The sequence below is a fragment of the Brachyhypopomus gauderio genome, chromosome 9, assembly GCF_052324685.1.
Source record: "Brachyhypopomus gauderio isolate BG-103 chromosome 9, BGAUD_0.2, whole genome shotgun sequence".
Classification (NCBI taxonomy): Eukaryota; Metazoa; Chordata; class Actinopteri; order Gymnotiformes; family Hypopomidae; genus Brachyhypopomus; species Brachyhypopomus gauderio.
Window position 1 is genome coordinate 8,323,017 of NC_135219.1, and position 20,718 is coordinate 8,343,734.

The following is a 20,718-nucleotide window of genomic DNA, read 5'->3' on the forward strand; positions in this document are numbered from 1 at the left end:
CTAACAATATTCAATCTGTCAATCATTAAACTCATACGTAGTCTAAATAACAAAACAGTTGTATCACAATATGACATGTATTAGCAGTATATTGATGCCATGGCCAGTCACTCTCATGCTACGATTACATAAACTGGCTAGAAATGAGAGGAAAATGGTCTCAAAATCCCAACTGCATGGCGTTAAAGATTAGTCAGTCAATTCACAGAACTAGAGACCTGGACAAGGCCTCTTTTCTTCTTGCTTTAGAGTCAAATATGATATGTCCCAACAGGCAATCAAATACAGCCTCTTACTTTACTAATCAGTGATTAAACCAAACCAGATGTGACGTTCTGATTCGTCCATCTGTACACACTGCTTTGTTATAGGCGTCTGCTGAAACTGCACGCAAGACAAACCACGATTAGTCAGTAGATGGACAGAGTTAAGTCTCAACCAGCTATGGTGTAAACTGACATGGTGTAAACGGACTGGGTTTGTTGCTCCATACTGCTCAACTGGAGTTTCTAAACCACGATTAGTCAGTAGATGGACAGAGTTAAGTCTCAACCAGCTATGGTGTAAACTGACATGGTGTAAACGGACTGGGTTTGTTGCTCCATACTGCTCAACTGGAGTTTCTTAATCACCCAGTCAAGATGTTAAGATACAATGGCACGTGCCAAGAGAAGACCTGATCACAAATGACGCACAGGACTGCAGCCATGATTTTCCTGTGCTTCAGCTTCTACCATATCACGTGCAGAGAGATCACTGTTCACTGCCTGCACCCCCACCACCCACGTCACACACAACCTTCATGGTCATTACTGGCTTTGCTCAGTCTCCCAGACCATGCTCAGCTGCTGGAGGAATGGTGTGTGCTGTGTGAAATCCTTTTAAAAGCCGGTCAGCCCCACAGCAAATCTGATGGCCACACAGTCATCCCAACGCCACACCCAGGGAGCAGTGACAGGGTGGGAATGCAGCAAGCTCTTCGAAGGCTGGCGGAAAGCACAACGGGCTTTAGGAGACCAGCTCAAAAAGACCAAGCAGCACAAATCCCTCACACACAGTGATGGGTCATGCAGAGGTCGACTCCATTGTTTCCTACAAAAATGCAACTGGACCAATTTTTATGAGGTCTAGTGTTTTTATGAAAGTACATGTAGCCTGGTATTTTGATTTATATATACACATATACACACTAATCAGCCACTTTAATCAGGTACACCTTGCTAGGTTGCAAACCCTTTGATTCAACAAGGTGATGGAAACGTTCTTCAGAGATGTTGGCCCATATGACTTCATGGCATCTCGCAGTTGCTGCATGTGTCAGCTGTGTATCCATGAAGCTCACACTCCAGCACATCTGAAAGGTGCTTCGTTAGATCGACTGTGGACACCAGTGAACTAGAAGAAGCCAGTTTGAGAAGACTGGAGCTTTTAACATGAAACGTTATCATGGTGTAAGTAACCACCACAAGACGGGAAATCTGTGGTCATACAGGGACGGGCATGATCAGGAACAATATTCAGATAGGCTATGGTGTCTAAACGATGCTTAAATGATATTAAAGAGCCCAAAGTGTACCAATAAAATACCCCCCCCCCCCCCCACCATTACACCACCAGCAGTACCATTACACCACCACCTGCCTGAACTGTTGATATAAGCCCATTTTTTCCTGTTGTTTATGACTCTGATCATACCATCTGGTTGACAAGGCATTTTTGGTCAGAGAACTGTTGCTCACTGAATTTTCTCTATTTTTCGGACCATTGTTTCTAAAACCTACAGATGGTTGTGAATGAAAATCTCAAGAGGGTCAACAGTTTCTGAAATGCTCAAACCAGCCTGGCAACAACAACCATGCCACACTCCACGTCACCTTTCTTCCTGGTTTGAACGCTCAGTTTGAACTTTGGCAGGGCATCTCGACATTTACAACATGCCTAAACGCACTGGAGTTAATGCAACTGCGATTATGATTAGCTGATTAACTCTTTGCATTAAGAAACAGTTGAACAGATATACCTGATATAACTTATCATTTACAGTTCTAATATACACTGGATCTTCGTACAAGTTCAAAAACAATTTGCATGCACAACTGATAAAGGACTTCTGGGCAAAACATCCTGTTTCTCTGGAAACTTATAGAGATATTCAAAACTGTAATGAGGTGCATCTCATTACAGGGCAGTCATGGCCTGGCGGTTAGGGAACTGGTCTTGTGACCGGAGGGTCGTGGGTTCGATTCCCAGACAGGCCATGACTGAGGTGCCCTTGAGCAAGGCACCTAACCCCAACTGCTCCCCGGGCGCCGGGCTAGGGCTGCCCACCGCTCTGGGTACGTTTGATCCACAGCCCCCTAGTAATCACTAGTGTGTGTGTGTGTGTGTGTTCTGACTGCACAGATGGGTTAAAAGCGGAGGACAAATTTCGATTGGGGTGTAAAAAATCACAATTGACAAAATATGGCACATTTCATTTTCATTTCATCTCCTTGTTCACTGCAGTAACTCACCTGGAAACATCTTCAGACTTATATACATCACTTTTGAGTTACCTAGTACTGATTACATGTGAAGCTAAATTGTGCTTAAACTCTATAATCTGGAAATGTTCATAATGTAAGCCCTTACAAACACATGTAGGTTAGTACATGTGCAGCAGGATTATGAACATGTAATAAGTACATTGACAAGTCCACATGTGACAGCATGTCTTCTAATATGAAGTGAGACCAATAACACCATAATGTCTGTGGGGCATAACATGCAATTATCTAAACATTTATTTGAATAATGAAGCATCAGCAATCATTACTAGGCAAAAGGGGTCACAATTTCACTCATTGGGTGACAGAATTAATTATGTAAAGACATGTTTGTGTTAATGCGCACTACGGTACACCACAGTGACGTACCTTTTCTCCTGCGGAGGGGTGGCGGTCTAGCTGCCTCTACCAATATGAGGTCAGAGAAGAACTTTGTGCGGTCTTCCTCTCCTGGCGTTTGAAGACACACCACCTCTCCATACGAGCGGCTGAAGATGTGTTTGACCTGCACATGCACAAATGCACACACGGTTTTAACAAAATGTTTGGCTAAATCTAGATAAACAACTTCTCGTATGCAACAAACAGACGCAGTCTTCACCTCCACCACACTGCTCAAAACACCATCAGAATGAGACGTGTTCATGCACATTTATTCATAAATGTAGCAAGCGGGTAACGTAATAAAACTGACCCTAAATAAATAATCAACATAGCTCAGAGCTTAGCCAACGTATCCCATGTTGCACAGGAACAGATGACTTCTATCCCCATGAAAAACGAGTCGGCCAATCAAAAATCAGCTCAATTAAGAAGCCAGTCAGTTCGCGCCCCGCCCTCTTCACACTTTGCTTTTCGAGGACAAACATGTCGTGCGTTCCCAGCGTCTTCTCTCCTCGCCCAGCGAGTGCGAGTGTCATGCTCGGTTCACACTTCCAAAAACCTGTTTGTTTGTCAGCCTGCAGTATTATTGGGTCATGATTCACAACAGGGGCAGAACTGGAGCAGCGTGGGTGCTCCCCGATACGTACACACTCCGTCTGAAACGGGAGGACAAGTTTCTGGGCATATTCTAGCATCACAATAAGAGTCCAACGAGGCCTTCTAGGTCTGGGAGCTTTCATGCATAGCTGGAACATTAGCACATTTGAGCATTAATCATAATAGGGGACAAAAAAAAAAAAAAAAAACACACAAACAAAAACCCACCCTGGAAATACATAAACGCAAAACATGTTACACCATAAAATGTCAAAATTGGAAAATGTGGAGAGACTAGGTTGTACTCAGTCACAAAAGAGACATCTTTATGACCGCAGTTCCATGTTATAGCCATTACTGGGTATATGACATTAATTCTGTCTATAAAGTCCACCGTGGAGACGACCGCAGCCTGGGAGGGAACAAGGGTGCCGGCTTCCTGGATCAAAGCGGCCCACTTCAAACCGCTCCCTCTGAGGTTCAGACGGGGGGGTGCGGAGCTGCAGTAAAGGCCCGTGAAATAACTCCCACATAATGAATCCTAAATATCACGGCAGGCACCTTCCTGAACATCACGACCCAGGCCGGGCATTTTTAAACACGCAGCAGAGTTTGTACAAAATCACCACCCCGAGAATGCCTCAACATTGCAATATGAACAAGGTGCCATTAAAACTAGCACACTGCAGAACACCCCCTTCAGAGAGAGAGAGAGAGAGAGAGAGAGAGAGAGAGAGAGAGAGAGAGAGAGAGAGAGAGAGAGAGAGAGAGAGAGAGAGAGAGAGAGAGAGAGAGAGAGAGAGAGAGAGAGAGAGAGAGAGATTCCCTCATTAAGGAACCAAATTACGGAAGCTGTTCTGTCAGAATGTATGTAGTAACATAAATAGTTTGGATCACTGTTTATATTATACAGGTATTATTTAGGTTTTTGACCACGGTTGCGAGTCAAACCCCAAGTGAACACTGTGGGGAATGGAAGGCTGTATCAGACAGCTGCAGAGAGGCAGGTTTAAGCTGCCTGCCCAGTTCTCCATACTTTAAGCAGGACACGCAACACTGTTCCAAAACTACAAGCCCAGTAGCCCCAGGGCTGGCCTGAGTGAGAAAGTGTTGTCTTTGCACTTTGCGAGGTAAAACAAAGTCCTGAGGCCCCATCCTCCAAAACTATTTATGGCTTGTGCTGATGTAAAATGTTTTCCACTGCATAATGTCCAAGTTGCAAAAGAAGCCACACACCAATCACAGCTACATAGTAGAGCTTATCACAGCGAACCCTCTGCAAATGACATTTAGTGCAGTGCAAAGACATTTTAAGAGGTTCACGGCTACTTGACTTGGTTTTTCCTACATAGTCCATAGTGTTCAGGGAAGAAGAGGGTACGTCAAAGAGAGCCAATAATGATTTTATGATCTCTCTTAGTTAAGGCGGGCACAGAGAACAACCTACCATGGCACCTCAGAGACAACCAGCAAGATCTTTCTAGTAACAGAACAGGATGGAGGATGGAGGGAGGGGCCATGGAGACCACAGAATCAGGAACAGAGGAGTAAAGAAAAACTGAAAATTCATCCTCTCCACATGCACTGATGGAGTGTAACATCCTTATGGCTCAAGGGTACAATATTAAAGCAAAACTTAAGTAGTCGATATCGTCTGAGAACATCTGGGGTGAAGGGAAAAAATTCCAAAAGAATGTTCAAAGAATCTAAGAGTTTTAGTTAAGAAAAAGAATCAACACAAGCACATTTACACAAAGGAAAACACGCTGATAACTGAACCTTTTAGTTACTCAGAGAGAGCTGCCAATCACACAGGAAAGAGGTCACTGCTTACTGAGGACCCCACTGTTGTGACGCTTCTGATGTTTCTCGGAGACCTAACCCAACGACCCCCGAGGGTCCGCACGCGCGTGGAGGCAGCCGTTTTCGGTACAGATGTTTGCAGGTAGGACGGGCAGCTGCTATTTCCCCGTGGCGTACGGCGAGAGAGGTTCCCGAGAGTGGCGGGGCCTTTTACTTCCCCTGGCCGACGGGAGGACGGATGAGGCCCACGTCCCTGACGCGCCGCACCGCCGAGAGGACAGCTGTCACGCACAACGTGCCAGAACCCGAGCTAGGCGCTGAACCGCTTGGCAGCAGAACGTGCGTGGGCGCCGCCCCCCCCCCCCCCTCCCCCTCGGCAACCCCGCCCCTAACACAGCTCTTCAACGCCTACAAGCTCGCAGTCACCTTGAACGCCGGCCTGCAGTCAGAGCCCCACCGCTTGACCTGTGGAGCAGAGTCCGTTCGTCCGCTCCACGCGTGCCTCCCGATACGCGCCGTACGCCGACCGGGTCGCGGGCCGCGCTCAGACACGCTGGGGAGGGGAATGAGGCCGGGCCAGTCTGCTCCACAGACACGCAGAACAGGCTGTCTGATTAGATGGGCTTTTGGTGTTACAGCGAAGCTCCCACATTGATCTGTGCCTCGGCGCCCCCGACCAGACGGAGAGCAGGCCCTCACACCGAGGAGAGCCCATCTAAAGATGGTACCACTCCGCTGAAGGGCGTCTGAAAGGTCTTTAAAGACGTGGATTGATTTTCAGGATTCAAACCGTCAACTCTCAGCATTCACCCACTACACAATTCAAGGCCCCTCGGAGGTTGTGCAGGAGAGAGAAAAAGCACAGACAGGTTTCTGGATAGTTTTTCGCTTCACAATCGGGCAGTAAGACCACATTATTAAATGTTCTAGGAAAAAAAGGGTTTATTAGAGGTCAGGACATTCTAATGTAGCTCAAACCATGCACACTTCTCATCTTAAAAGCTGAAATGTTGCTTCAACTTCAAACAGAGAAATTAACGTAATCATATTCCTAGAGCTCATTTCAGGTCACTTTTTACTTGTTTAAGTAGCATCAGGAGATATAAATACAATTACAGAAATGCTATTATATATATATATATGACACAAATATAAATAGATACATAAATAAAATGGCAAACACTACAAATGCAGTCCAAAGCTAATAACCAGGAGTTCATCATCTATAGTCAATTAAAAAAGCTGCGGTGCTTGGTGGAATAAACCAGCCTTTAATGAACATACCTTGGAGAGAAAGAGCAAGCAGCTTCTGTCAATAAAATTAGCAAGCTGTTCCCTCCTCTCACAAGCCGGGCCTCCTGGTGGGCATCGCTATCGCTAGCAGGGCTACGATCAAGGGCTTCGCCACCAGCCAATCACGCAGCGCCAGCAGCGAGCGCCGTGTACCCTGGGCTCACAGCATGGGCTTCTTGGGGCTCTTGACGGCTCTTTGCGGGGTGAAATCATGGCCTTGCCAGAGCAGAGCTCCCCGTTGGTGTAATTAGCCGAGCTCTTTTGTTGTTGTGTGTTTTCACGCTGCATCCCCCCCCCTTCTCTCTCACACACACACACACACACACACACACACACACACACACACACACACACACACACACACACACACACACACACACACACACACACACACACACACACACACACACACACACACACACACACACACACACACACTACAAAAGGTGAAAAGATTGCAGTGGCAGTGTTGTCCTTAAAATAATAGCTGGGAGAAGAAGAAAGACTAAAACAGGCAGGAAGGTAAAAAACAGCAGAAGAAAAGGTTGAGGAGCAACGTCTCGGGATCTGGAGGGGCGAGAGGGAACCAAGGAGAAGGCAGCAGAGCAGGAGCACGGCTTACGAAGATCTCACGAAGATCTCACGAAGATCTCACGAAGATCTCACGAAGATCTCACGAAGATCTCACGAAGATCTTACAGATATCACCATTCTGTAGCAAGAGTGAGTGAACAGGAAATCCAGAGCTAGGGAGAAGTTATGTGGAAAGGAGGACCAAAGCCAGGCTTGAGGAGGACACAGGCGTGACTGACCTCGGGCAAACCTTCCGTCTTGTGTTCTTGTGCGGAAAGACTAAACACAAGACTGTTAACTGTTCGATTGTCAGTAAATTTACCACATAAAAGGGCCATTTGTGAGGGGGCCAGGGAGCACTGCTACACCTGAAACTACATAACACTTTCTTCTTTTTTTTTATACTGTAAGAAATTTTTATGGGTAGCTTAATTTATGTAGGACAGGCATAATAATAAGCATTATGCTTCTGCTTGTGCCTTTTCAGTCATTATTATGTTGACAAGGTTTGTTATGCTGATCTTTGTATTATGTGATGATTATTTGACTGAATAAAGAATTATCATCATCATCATCAAGGTTTTACAAACTACACAACTACGCTGAGAAGACTTTGACAAACCTGAGTACATGTACTCTGCAGGGTAGCAGTGCATCAAATGAGGGCTTATGTTCATAAAATAGACCACTGGGGTTGTTTTCTGGTTGGCCTTTCAGAGTATTACATTGTACTAAAGATGCAGATTTTGTATCAGACACAAAGGTGATATTTAAACGAGTTGACTATATTGCTGAAGACCGGTGTGAGGAGGTGGAGTTCATTCATCTTTTAACACTTTCAGCAAGCAAAGCAGGATAATATCAAAACAAAAATGGATCAATGTGTAGTTTTAGGCCTATCTATCTACAGCTAGCTGCTATACAACAAGAAAGAAGACCGATACAACGAAAAAATGCAAAAGAGCAAGAAAATACAAGAATGACTTTGCAAGGATAAATGCTAATTATATTTTGCTCCAAAATTAACCGAAGAGAGTGTCCATTAAAGAAGTGCCAACATAGATGAAGCATCATTGTAAACCCCAGCAGTACAAATGTCGAGGCATGAACATATGGCTTCACTTGATCAAGTGTCTAGTATCGGTGTAGATACACAAACTATAAAAGTCATTAGAATGTAATTATGGAGGAGGTATTCAGGGTTGTAGATTAATTCTAGTAGAATATCTAATACAAACACACATGTCTCCGTACACAGCTGCAACACAAACCATACATCTATCTGAAGATGGAACACAAAGTGCCAATACCAATAAGGAAACATTAAGTAACTGCTAAGAAACCTGAAGAGTCTCAGGATGTAGAAATATTTTCTTTCCGAGGGTTTGTATTGTGAAATTGATTGCCTACATTATAAAAATGCTTACAACACATCTGGCCAGGACATGTCAGTTTTCCCAATACTGACCAACCCAAAGGAAGGCTGGGTTTAAACCACTCAGGAACATCACCATACGTGACGCAGCAGCTCACGATCGGACCCCTCGTGAGTGTCCAATTGTTGTGTTGAAATTGACACAATTGACACAAATATGAAATGTCAATTACACAATGTCAATTACACAAGTTACCTTTCCACAAAAGATAAAATCCTCAGTGCTACTGATGTGTAAACTGCTACACTAATGTATATACACCCAAGTATAATGAAATGGGAGCAAACCAGTTTGTCTTATTTTGTGCAGGTTTCTTGTGTGTGAGGGGCAGTAACGTTGTTGGACTCCCTTGAATGACAGCACGTTTCTTCAGGACAGACAAAGACAGCAGCTAGCCGTTTAAAACGGCCTGTTGATTTGAAATCTTCAAGTAGAAAAGATCCCAGAACAGTGATAAGAGTGATTCAGGAAATCACTCCACACTAAGCCCCTCAATCAAAATTCAGCCAAGGGTCACGCAGACATCACAGAAGCCTTTTTAAAATGAATAAATTTTACATTAGTGAATTTAAGGATTAAATACGTTTGTGTCCTTGTCAGCTAAGGATAAGGTTGAGCAATGTTTTTAATATTGCTTCACATCGTTAATGTATTTGTCCCATTTGTCTAAAACTGCAACAGACATTTTAAAGTCACCACTCACCAATAAACTTTTTATAAGGTCAAATAATTATAGTAATTTTCTGCACACAAATCTTTACAGGTAAAACCCCACCAATAATTATACTCCTCTTTACTATTCACAGCTGTTCTGAGCTTCACACACCTAAAGGACACAGGAGTCTATGGGGTAAAGCCAATTTGAGACTTTCGGATGCTTCAACTGCATTTCTAACAGAGTAAATCCTCCAAAGCTCTGTGGAAGCATCAGTCTTGCCGGCTGAACGGGTAACAAATAAGAATGTCGGGGCGGCGCTACGTCTCCGTGCGCTGGAGCTAGCGTGAGAGCGGAGACGGACACGGGGCGGGGCCTGCTCACCTCCTCGGGGAGCTGTGGGTAGGTGCGCTCGGCCGTGGCGAGGATGAGGAGCGGGGTGAAGGAGGGGACGTCCTGCAGCAGCGTGAGGAAGGTGCTCTTCACCGTGTCGCTGATGGCCTCCCACCACTCACTGATGTGGGGCATGTAGATTATACTGGGGACGCTTCGGCGCGCCTCACGAAATACCTGAGAGGAAGAAACAGGCGGACAAACACCGCGTCAGACTACACACATACACACCGGGGGGTCTCCGAATATCACCCTGGCAACTGGTCACCACAACGGTCTCAGAACCCTAGAAACCTGGCAAGCTTATAATCAGTGACACAAATCAAGAAGACAACCATGTCTCCAACAGTTACACTACCCCTGACTTTAGGAAGCAGGCTGGTCTTATTAGGGTTACAAGAAGAATAAGGTATATGGTATAAGTATATGGTGCTTCAAGCAGACCACATTTAATTACTGACACAAAGATGTCAGAACCATTGCAATCCAACCATCATCGGCACCTTACGACATCCAGTTACATCCAGTAAAAATCCAGTTACTGCTGGCCACATCATTACAGATTTCTGAAATGACACAGGTCTCTTTTGTAGAGTATTCTTACTATGTATCAATGCTTTGAAATACTTTTAAATGCTAGAGTTAAAGTGTCTAGCATGTAGTAACATGCATGACATCCAGCTTATTTAAAACCCGAAACCCTGAACCCGTCAAACATGACCGACACCAGCACACGTGACCCGATCTTGACCAAGTTATAAATCTGACAGCCATCAGCATCTTACCAAAAGGTCTCATTTGAACATAAAAACATTTTTAAATGTAAAGAAGCAGAGGGAGAAACAGCGTGTGCGTGTTTCACCTGAGCGCAGGACTCCTCTGGGGTCTTGGCACTGACGGAGTAGAGGGTGGGCAGATCGAGGCGCTGCACGGTGAACTTGTCGAGCTGGTGCAGCAGGGCGGGGGCCAGGTGGGTGCTCTGGCCCGACCCCCGCGGCCCCGTCAGGAGCAGCCGCGGCCGGTAGGAGGTGGGCTGCTGGTAGGCGGACCTGATTCAACAACATGTCTACATCAGAGGGGGAGGAGCCCACTGATGCTCACGCAGCTCAGCGTCACACACAGTTTTTATTACATAAATATCAGAGGGCAGAATCGTACTGCAGCTGACCAAGAACAAGACTGTAAAATACAACAATAAAACAAAAATACCCAGTCGGCCTGGTAGAACGTACTGTAAGTAAACAGAATTTCATTAATATTTCTGTCAAACCAATTCGTCGACAATCAGGTCAAGGATAAATGTAACACCTCTAAACGTTTAAGAGAAGAAACTTAAATTCCTTAGAGAACTGTAACTGGAGAGAGTTAAGAGAAATGCCAGGTCCTTCTTCATTCTGTCTATTGGCAGGTACTCGTGTATTGTGTTCTGGAGGTAGAAAGTACACCTGCTCTTGCTGCTCTGTAAGATAAACTAAGCTGCTCTTTTGTTGTCAGCCAACAGAGGGCAGCAGAATATTTATAATTGTTGAAATCTCTTAACAGATTTTTAAAACCCAAATAAGAATCTCTAGATTAGTCCGTAATGATTCTTTTTCTCATTTACAATTCTAGACGTATTACAATACCAATTACATTTATCATTTAACTTCACTGCTTATGAAATATTGTGTTTTTGTTAAGGATTACATTTTTCAGGCATTCATCACAGTCCTGTGAAAGAAACCAGTGCACTTCTGAATCATTCAAATGACAGCTCCAGTTTACTTAACGCTACCAAGTTTTGGCCAACAGAATCCTGGCTTAAGAACAGTCCCCTCGAGTGTACCATAATGAAACAAAGCAGAACTGAACAAAGGAATCAGTGTGGGTATTCACAAAATCAACAGATAATGAACCTGAAAAGGGGGCATTGATGCATCTAGTTAAAACATTCAGCCAATCGGAGCGCATCTCTGGAGCGCAACTCACCTGGTAAAATGAAGAAAGGGTTTGTGCACTGTGGAGAAGTCCGATTTCTTTGGGGATCCTGGCTGAACACTGTAGATGGACCGAGCACCGACCCCATCATCCTCCTCCTCACTGTACGAGTCCTCCTCAAGCAGCTGATTGTCAGTATCTGTGTGATAAATACAGGCAGAAGCAAAATCCATCATCTCCAAAATTGCTATGAGGCATGACCCATTTGAACTGGCACAGATGTGTCTAGATCCATTCTGCTAATGGAAACCCCAAAATAACAAATTTGAACAAAGAAATTAAAATAAAAAATTATTCTACACCTACTGGACAGTGCAGTATGAACAAGAACAGTAAGAACATTTGTTTTAAAACAGATGACATGTTTCTATTAAAACAAATGCCACAATCAATTTTGGCAACCTATTAAAAGTATCCCCTCTAAAACTAGTGTTTATGCACTAAAGTAACTAATGTGCAAAAATTTATATATCTTGATTTATTAGAGCAATACGTCAGTCTAGGACCTGGAGAAGGAAAGAGCAATTCTGCAAAGTCATTCAAAAGAACGGGAGACATTATCTTTGCAGAAATAAGGCACATGAATTAATTCACTCTCTGGGTGATCTACTAAAGCTGGTTAGTATGACTAGGTATCAAGAGTGCTAGTAAATGGGCTGTGAATAGACAGTAATAAGCAGCAGGACATCGTCTCCTCCACATTCAAGTCAAGATATTATGACTCATCATTTCTAAGCATCAACTAAAGAATCTTCACAATCAAACCAAAAGCATCTGCAGTACGTCCTCACGTTGGGCAAAGTAATCAAATGTTTCGGATTACAAAGCTGCTCTGGGATCAGGCGTCATTACTCTAGCCATTTAAACAGGAATATCTGATGCCAGGGGAGGATAATTGCTCTAAGGGGCGTGATGAATGTGGCCTTCCTTCTTTACATATCTAAACAGCTAACCCACCCCACCCCCTATACACTAAAGGAAAGGCCAGCTCAGCCCAGATGGGCCTCTGGTACCGTAGGTGTGCAGGAGCTCTGCGTGGGGGAAGACTCGAAGCAGGCAGGCCAGCGCGTGGGCTAGCGAGCTCTCCAGCAGGGGGCGCAGCGTGGCGGAGAGGGCTCGGCCCGACGGGGCCAAGGCCCGCTGGGCGGCGGGGACGATGGAGCGCATGGCGCGCCCGAAGTCCTGCGGCCCGAGAACGATGGAGCCCACGTCCAGCTTGTAGCGCAGGCTGCTGCTGTAGATCTGGGGGTAGCGGCGCCGCAGAGATGCTAACGCCGCCTCCGTGCAAAGTGCTTTGATGTCGGCGCCACAGTAGCCTGGAATGACACGCGGAGCAGTGAGACGGGCGCTAGTGAGACGGGCGCTACGGGTGAGACGGGCGCTTCAGGATTACAGCATCCATCATCTTCTCACACGTTCGGACACAAATTACAAATATCCTGAATGTAAAAAAGTTTATAAATAGATAAGTGATGAAGCATCGCTGATCTGAGAATAACACAGTGGAGGGCCAAACGATGCCAGAGGAAAAATGGCACTCTGCGAGTCCATTCTTAATTGTATAAAAGTCTAGCCAATATCTTACCGACGCATTTTTCTGCCAACTCGTCCACAAAGGATTCTGCCAACTTTGGGCTCCAGTCCCTCGTGTGGATTTCTAGAATGTGCTTTCGGGCCTGAGGAAGAGAACACACAGTTGTGGCTGGGCAGGAAAACATTTTCTAAAACAAGACAAAGCCAAGGCGGTTTAAATAATGAAGCCTTATGAACAAAGTGTTTGAACATCATAAGCTTTGATTGTCCAGTCCCCCGCTGTGATAGCGTAGTACAAATGTGTAGCCATCAGGCAATCTGAACACGCAACACGGGCCGTACACCAGGCCTGCTGAAAGAAACAGCTTTGAACTCAATTAGCAACATGCACATTACGTAATTAAAAGGTCCCACGAAACTGAAATCATACCACTGACAGCAAAGTAACATGTAAATCTTTAGCGGCACAAAGACTGGATGTGCGAGTCAGTTTATGCGATGTTAAGAGACCTTTTTATCTGGTAGGTTGAACAGAAACTCCCGATCGAAGCGGCCGGGCCTCCTGAGTGCAGGGTCGATAGAGTCCAGTCTGTTTGTAGCACCAACGACCACCATCTCCCCCCGACTGTCCAAACCATCCATTAAAGCCAGCAGTGTGGAAACTATAGAACTAAAACCACACGAGAAATAAAGGCAAAAGGTAAATAGAAGATTTAACGGGGAAAACAGATGTATAATTATCTTTATAAAAGACATCCAACAGCCTGACATTTTAAAACTAATATTTGGTAACAAGCTCTGTGGTGACATGGATAAATTGAAATAAATTACCTGTGGATCTGATCCTGTCTGCTAGAACGAACAGGTGCAAGGCCGTCAATCTCATCAAAGAAGATGATGGAGGGTCTCATGAGGTATGCCTGCAGGTACAGCGACGGGAAACATGACTAAACCACAAATGCCATTACACATCTGTGAGAGCCACGGATCGGTTTGGCTTTAGATCCTCTCCCTCAGCAGCCACTGGCATAACTTTGTGCTCTCTGACATTTTGTACTCTGTTGCGTTCCTTTTCCTAGTCATTTCGTATTTCCTTAACAGAACAATGACTGGAGAGCAGGGATTGGCTGTGGGGGTGGGCATATGCAACAGGTCAAAGGGCATGTTCCACCTACCTACAAACCAGAACAAACTTCCTTTTGGATTTGTTAGTGATATCTATGAATTCTCCGTATTTCTATAATGGAAAACTAGTTTGCATTTAGGAGGTGAAAGGCCCTTTTGACTTATTCGTTAGTTTTCATATTCAGTTTGTGTTTTTATTTGTTTGGGGATTCATTTTAGGGAAGATTTAGTTGATTGAACTTTCAATTTTTCTGGGCAAATTCATTTCTCTAACCAGCATGGTTTTGGGCCTGCGTCTCATCCCTGATGACACTGTCCATTCATGCAATTTTAACCTCAAACACAGCAATCAAAAAGCAAGAAAAATCCCTCGAGTTTTGCCATCAGAGCGTCAGTTTGTGTTCTGAGTGTTAGGCAGACCTCAGGTGAGTGTTAGGTTGAGCTCAATGTTGTAACAATACACTCTTCCAAGACCTGAACCTTGTTTCAGAACATCACTGAACAAGTTTAACTGGCGAACCTGGTCAAAGAGGAGGCGGAGCTGTCGTTCCGACTCCCCGACCCATTTGCTGAGGCAGTCGGCTCCCTTGCGCATGAAGAACGACACCTTTCTGTCCCCCTGACTGCACTCGTTGGCCAGCGCCCGAGCCACCAGAGTCTTCCCTGTCCCTGGAGGACCGTAGAACAGGCAACCCCTGCACCACAAGAGGGAGGAACCGATCAGGAACTCGAGAATCATTTAAAGCACACAGCTCATCAAGTCTCTCTCGTGTGCAATGCCGGTGATGATGTAGGCTGTGAGCTGTGTGAGTGGGGACAAGTCGAAAGACCTTGGAGGCTGGATCTTGAACTTCTCAAACACTTCTGGGTAGAGAAGGGGGAAGATGACCATTTCTTTGAGAGACTTTATGTGGTCTGTAAGCCCTCCCACACTGTCAAATTTCACCTGCAACGAGACAACACAAGATAGTTAATCGGGCCCACAACAACACAGACTCAGTAACTCATCACCAAGTTATGCATGAGAACATTCATGTTTAACAATCCTTAATTAACAAGTACACATTCCATATTATATTAAGGTCAATCTCTAAAGCAAACCAGAGTATTAAGACTCACAGAGGTGTCCAGATTCATGGGGTCCAAATCAGCTAAACTAGCACCAACTTTCACCCGGTCTCGAAGCACTCCACTGGCCAGGTCTTCTGCTCGCAAGTTCATTGGCAGGCATCTATCACGCAAAAGGTATTTTATTAAAGCCAATGGGACTAGCCCAGAACTTCCACACTATCTCAATGGCTCAGACATTTGTGAAGGTGTCCAGGTCATGGGTTAGGGGTTAGGGATTAGGGGTTAGGGATTAGGGGTGAGGGAAAGGTCACCTGTTCCGAGCACGCGTCATGCTTTTATTTTTTCTTCTCTCGAATCGTTCCTCATCTGACGAGGACGTTGTGTCACTACTGTGGATGGCATGCTTCTTTATTCTGGTTGGGAAGTCATGGAAGAAAGAACGATAATCAGTTAAATGTTCTGAAGACGAACATACTATTGCATTTCCAACAGTACTCATAACATCACTGCAAATAAAGGGAGTCAAATAAGACATTATGGATCATGGCGTCTCATATGGATTTTTAATTCACACTAAATGTGTGTGAACTAAACTTATTACTACATAGTAATAAATACGATTTTACATATGTTACAGCAGTTGGAGAAACAAGACAGAAGATTGTTTACGTGTGGCATGATATCACAGACCTAATATGGCTTCTTCTTGCTGGGGATCTGAGTGTGTCAAACAGCGAGTTCTTGCTTTGTTTCCTGTTCACTGGCTCTGTAACAACAGAAAGAGAAAAGAACTTGAAGATGTAAATTTATTGCGAATCAAAGGACACGGTGAACCAGCCGAGGCCCATTAGTACCTATAGGTGGTGCCTCGTATCTCTGAACAGCTTTGCGCTGCCTGAGGTTGTATGGTCTGTCGTTCTCCTCTCCTGCTTCTTCTGCTTCATCTCCTTCATCATCTTCATCATCCTCCCCTTCATCATCCTCATCTCCCTCATCATGAGATTCTGAAAAATGTGTAAACGCAAAAAAGAATATAGCACAATAGGGCACACACGTCGTCTATTACAATCATTTGATTCATGTTGCACAAAACACATTCATGTTGGAAAGATATCGAATGATGCCCGATATGTCGATGGAGATTTAAGCTCACCCTCAGTTCCTTCCTCCTCTTCCTCCTCCGGGGCCTCAGATTTGCTGATGACTTTATGGTGAGTCTGCAATCCAAATGTATTCCTCCTCATTGTTTTCCGCCTCTTTACCCTGGAGTACATGTCCATGTTTTCCTGTCCAAGGAAAAGACATGAAACCTAAATACCAGGAAAGTTCTCACAAAATATTCAGGAAAATTGTCAACTCTAAAAAATTAATTTTAAGAAATTATAAAAGGACATTGCTATTAACAACAAAGAATTTTATTAGAATTCAATGAACCAGCATGGTGTAGTGAAAGAGTGATATGCAAAAAGACTTAACACAGAAACTCATCCGTGTTAACTGACGAGACAGAACCCGTCTGTGCTCAGTCAGAGTGACGGGGTGTCTCCACCCGCGGGGCGACGCTCACCAGCTCCGTGTCCGTCCACATGCGCAGTCTCTCCACCTCTCGGTTCTGTCTTATACTGCTGATGTTGTCCATCTCCTGCAGGACCGCCTCCGCCGTGCTACACACACACACACACACACAATCTCAACAGAAATCCTGACAACACGTGTTCAGGTGTGTCTACACTCGGTACACAGCATTTACTACTCATGACTGTAAACAGACCTACGAGGACTAGAGGAAGACACCCCTAATCCGGCAGGGACGCACTAGCTTTGCTCATTGCCGTCCAAAAAGCCCTTCGGACGTTTCCAAGTCCAGCGGGTCTCCTATCTCTAATACGGCCATGCCATCTGTCTTCGGGTACCACGAGCATGCATGTCAACCACAGAACCGGGCGCAGGGACCTCACTCAGAAAACCTGTATTCATCACTCAGCTTCATGCTGTCGACTGTATTCACCAACTGATCACAAAACAAGCTCGGTTTTGTCTGTCTGTAGCAGCTGAAAGAGCTTAGAGTAGCCAGCATTCTCACACTGACCATAAGACTGTTCTTTGCCTGATCAAACAACAGGGTGAGGCATCTAACGTGGCATAGTCAACCCTATTCAGACAGCACGCTAGCATTTCTCCCTGCACCAAGCGAACAGCAAGATCTACTGCAGCAGAATGATGGGGCAGCTCTGGCCAACCTGACCCGTCCTTCCTGACCCGTCCTTCCTGACCCGTCCTTCCTGACTAGAGTGACGTTTACTGGGAACCGCCAAATCCAAAACACTTTAATGAAGGTGGTAGGACACCAAACAGACATGTGTGTTCCCTCTTAATTCAACGTGCTTTGGAACCATAATAAAGTTAAAGTTACCTGTTGACTAGCTGGTCAAAGAGACGGCTCTGATTGAGATGCTCAAAGCGGCTCTTCCTCACGCGACAGCTCCTCTTCAGTTCGACGTCGCCATTCAAGTGAGCTTCGTCCCCGTCCGTGCTGTCATCTCCCCGCCGGGTCATTGGGCCTAGGCGCACACCATGAGAGAGTGAGGCCACTGTCACTGGTGCACAGCATGGACGCAAAGCAGTGTGTGTGAGCCTCTGTCAGACGGGCAGTGGAACGGCAATGAGAAAACACAGCGTGCTACGTGTTGGGCTCAATCACTTCATCTCTGGTTAAGAAACAAACAAGCCAGGAACACAGTAAAGTACAAATAGCATTAAGTTACAAATATAACTACAGCTCAATGGTACAGATTTTCCAGTAGGTTGGAAAGCAAAGAAAATGGAAAATTTTCATTTTGCAATATAAACAGCCTGGATTCAAAGGACCCGGATAAGCGGATGAGAACGGATGGATGGTTCAAAGGTGCAGGTGAGGGAGACCGACTGGGATGAGAGAAGTGGGAGATGTTGAGAGACAGGCTGCTGGGAGAAACTTTTACTCTGATTTATTTATGTTCAAGATGTTTTTACAACTGAACTAACTGTCTAGCGCCGACACAATAGCGACTGGTTTACAAATGTTAGCAAAGCAAGACAGTATGGCATACTCAGATAATATAACTCCGATAATATAACTCCGATAATATAATGCCATAACGTGTTGCATTTCAGTCATCAAGATATTTTGGGACAGTGTGATGCATCGAATTTCTTGTTCCATGTCAAATTTCACAATACCAATTAATTCTATTTCGCCAGTAATAAAGATAACCCACATTTATTATTTTAGAAGCAACAATGTAAGCTCATCATAAGAAAACTGTGTCTTACTGTGTCCATTTTGTAAGGCTCCAGTGGATAACCTGAAAAACAAAGTGACATTTGTTTTACTAAACAATCCACTTTTAAGTAGTTATAGCAACATGACAGCACTTTGACACTCTGTGTTCCCATCATATCCAGCTGGATGGTGTTACATCACCAATGAACTACTCCATCACAATCAGTGCGTCACGCACCCTAAAGTGACTATCAGTAACGTTTGTGTCCAAGCCTGTCCTAGTGATCCACCGCCCTGCAGAGCTCAGTTCCAAGTTGGCACTAACACACCCGATCCAGTTATTCAAGTCCTTCAAAAACATCTTAAAATTAGAGTCAGGTGTGCTAAATTGTTTTTGGAACTAAACTCTGCAAGGTGGTGGATTTTTATTTTCATTATTAACTGCAGACCACTCACAGCATGTGTTTACTGCATCTTCTGTATCCGGGTTAATGTAATACACAGGATATCCCTTCAAGCTATTCATAATCAAATCAAAATCTACTGAAATATTAATATATTGCTGAACAGAGGTTACAAATTAATGTTGCAATTGACATCAATTTAGAATGTTCATAGCCACATCTGAACAAACATGACTAATAAAATACTGATTGGACGTGACATTATAGGGCAAAGTAAGAATAAGAGACATGATTCACAAATTAAGTAAGTCAAGCATATTTAGCAGTTTTACTGGTCATTAAATCCGGACAGTACTTGACCGCAAAGAAGACGTTAATGTCCATGCACTAATCTGCTCTTCCCTCTACAGCTACATGAAACACTGATGTTGTGCCATCTAAAGAAACTGAATCTGCATTGTAAAGGAGACCTAAGGAGTGCCCTCGCTCTCCCTACACACTAATCACGTGATGTGGGTCAAGGCATCTGGCCTGTGCCTTACGTCATCACCCAGAAGACATTATGAATGTTCAGGGCTTTTGTATGTTTCTCTTGACAGCAATTAGACAATTCTTCTGATTGCTAAGGAGCAAATGCGGTCAGTAAACTACTGGACTGAGTCCATGTAATGTCCACTCTCCCACGTCACGTGAACGCTGATCAAACGTGAACGCTGACATATTCCCCTTTATTTTATGCTCTCAGATCATCAGCCAATCAGCAGGCTTATCTCACCAGAGGATTTTGACAAGACATGGAATGACTGAGGGATAAACTTTCGCATCAACTTCCCGTGTAGGGATAAACCGTGATACACTACTCCCTGTGCAACATGAGGTTCTCATAAATCTGAAAGTTTTCATTCCCTATGGTTTGGTTTTTCTCTTAAAATAGCCAAATTCCATAACAGGAAGGCACCTTGAGTCTCTAATAAGTAATTTTTAGACATCATAAAGGTCTGAGCACAAGATTCATGTTTCCTTTTCTAAAATGCCATGAGAAAAAATAATGTTGTGAAATTACTTGTTAGCGGTATTTGTTGATTGATGGCATTTAATTTGAGCTATTACTGCTCGAAAAGTTTTTAAAAATTAAGATCATAACAGTGTAAGCTGCATTATTTTAGGTAAATAAACCAAGAAGTGAACACTACAAATCATAAGAGACCAAACTAACCTGGTTCCATTTAGGATCATTTTGATCTAAACGGTATATACGATAATCTTGATGTCAAGTTGGGCCCCACGTTAGTTCACACATCCATAAATTCAGTCTAGGAATGCTGGCGGGGAAGATCTCACCTGGTGCAGTGTTTGGAGATGTTCCATGTGACTCGCTGTCCTTTGCTCTGGGGACTGGGTGAAGTGTCACTAGAACTAGGGGGCGTCTGTCTTCGTGTTCGCTTAGACGGAGGAGATAAGCGTGGGCTACCAGAGCTGACATCACTGCTGGGATCCTTCTAAGAGATGTAAATGAACAAATTACTAAACTATTTTATTTAAAAAGCATACTTTGGCACTTGTAATTTATAAAGAAGGGAATAGCAAAAAAAAATTATACCATGCAAAAACTTTGACAAAATAAAAGAATTAATTACAATTAAAGTCATGAGATGAAACTGGCTTT

The 20,718-nt window shown here is 44.3% G+C and overlaps 1 protein-coding gene across 1 annotated transcript in view; it reads right to left on the minus strand.

Annotated features, from left to right (window-relative positions):
- The window catches only part of atad2b (ATPase family AAA domain containing 2B), a 65,021-nt gene that overhangs the window by 42,155 nt on the left and 2,148 nt on the right, over nt 1–20,718 (minus strand). Inside the window, 19 exon segments of the mRNA XM_077016821.1 lie at nt 2,916–3,051; nt 9,672–9,857; nt 10,543–10,729; nt 11,649–11,796; nt 12,671–12,973; nt 13,243–13,333; nt 13,701–13,860; nt 14,022–14,110; nt 14,836–15,010; nt 15,146–15,261; nt 15,435–15,546; nt 15,698–15,799; nt 16,077–16,152; nt 16,241–16,390; nt 16,540–16,672; nt 16,954–17,050; nt 17,800–17,947; nt 18,699–18,730; nt 20,394–20,551. Coding sequence (XP_076872936.1) covers nt 2,916–3,051; nt 9,672–9,857; nt 10,543–10,729; nt 11,649–11,796; nt 12,671–12,973; nt 13,243–13,333; nt 13,701–13,860; nt 14,022–14,110; nt 14,836–15,010; nt 15,146–15,261; nt 15,435–15,546; nt 15,698–15,799; nt 16,077–16,152; nt 16,241–16,390; nt 16,540–16,672; nt 16,954–17,050; nt 17,800–17,947; nt 18,699–18,730; nt 20,394–20,551 — 2,599 coding nt within the window.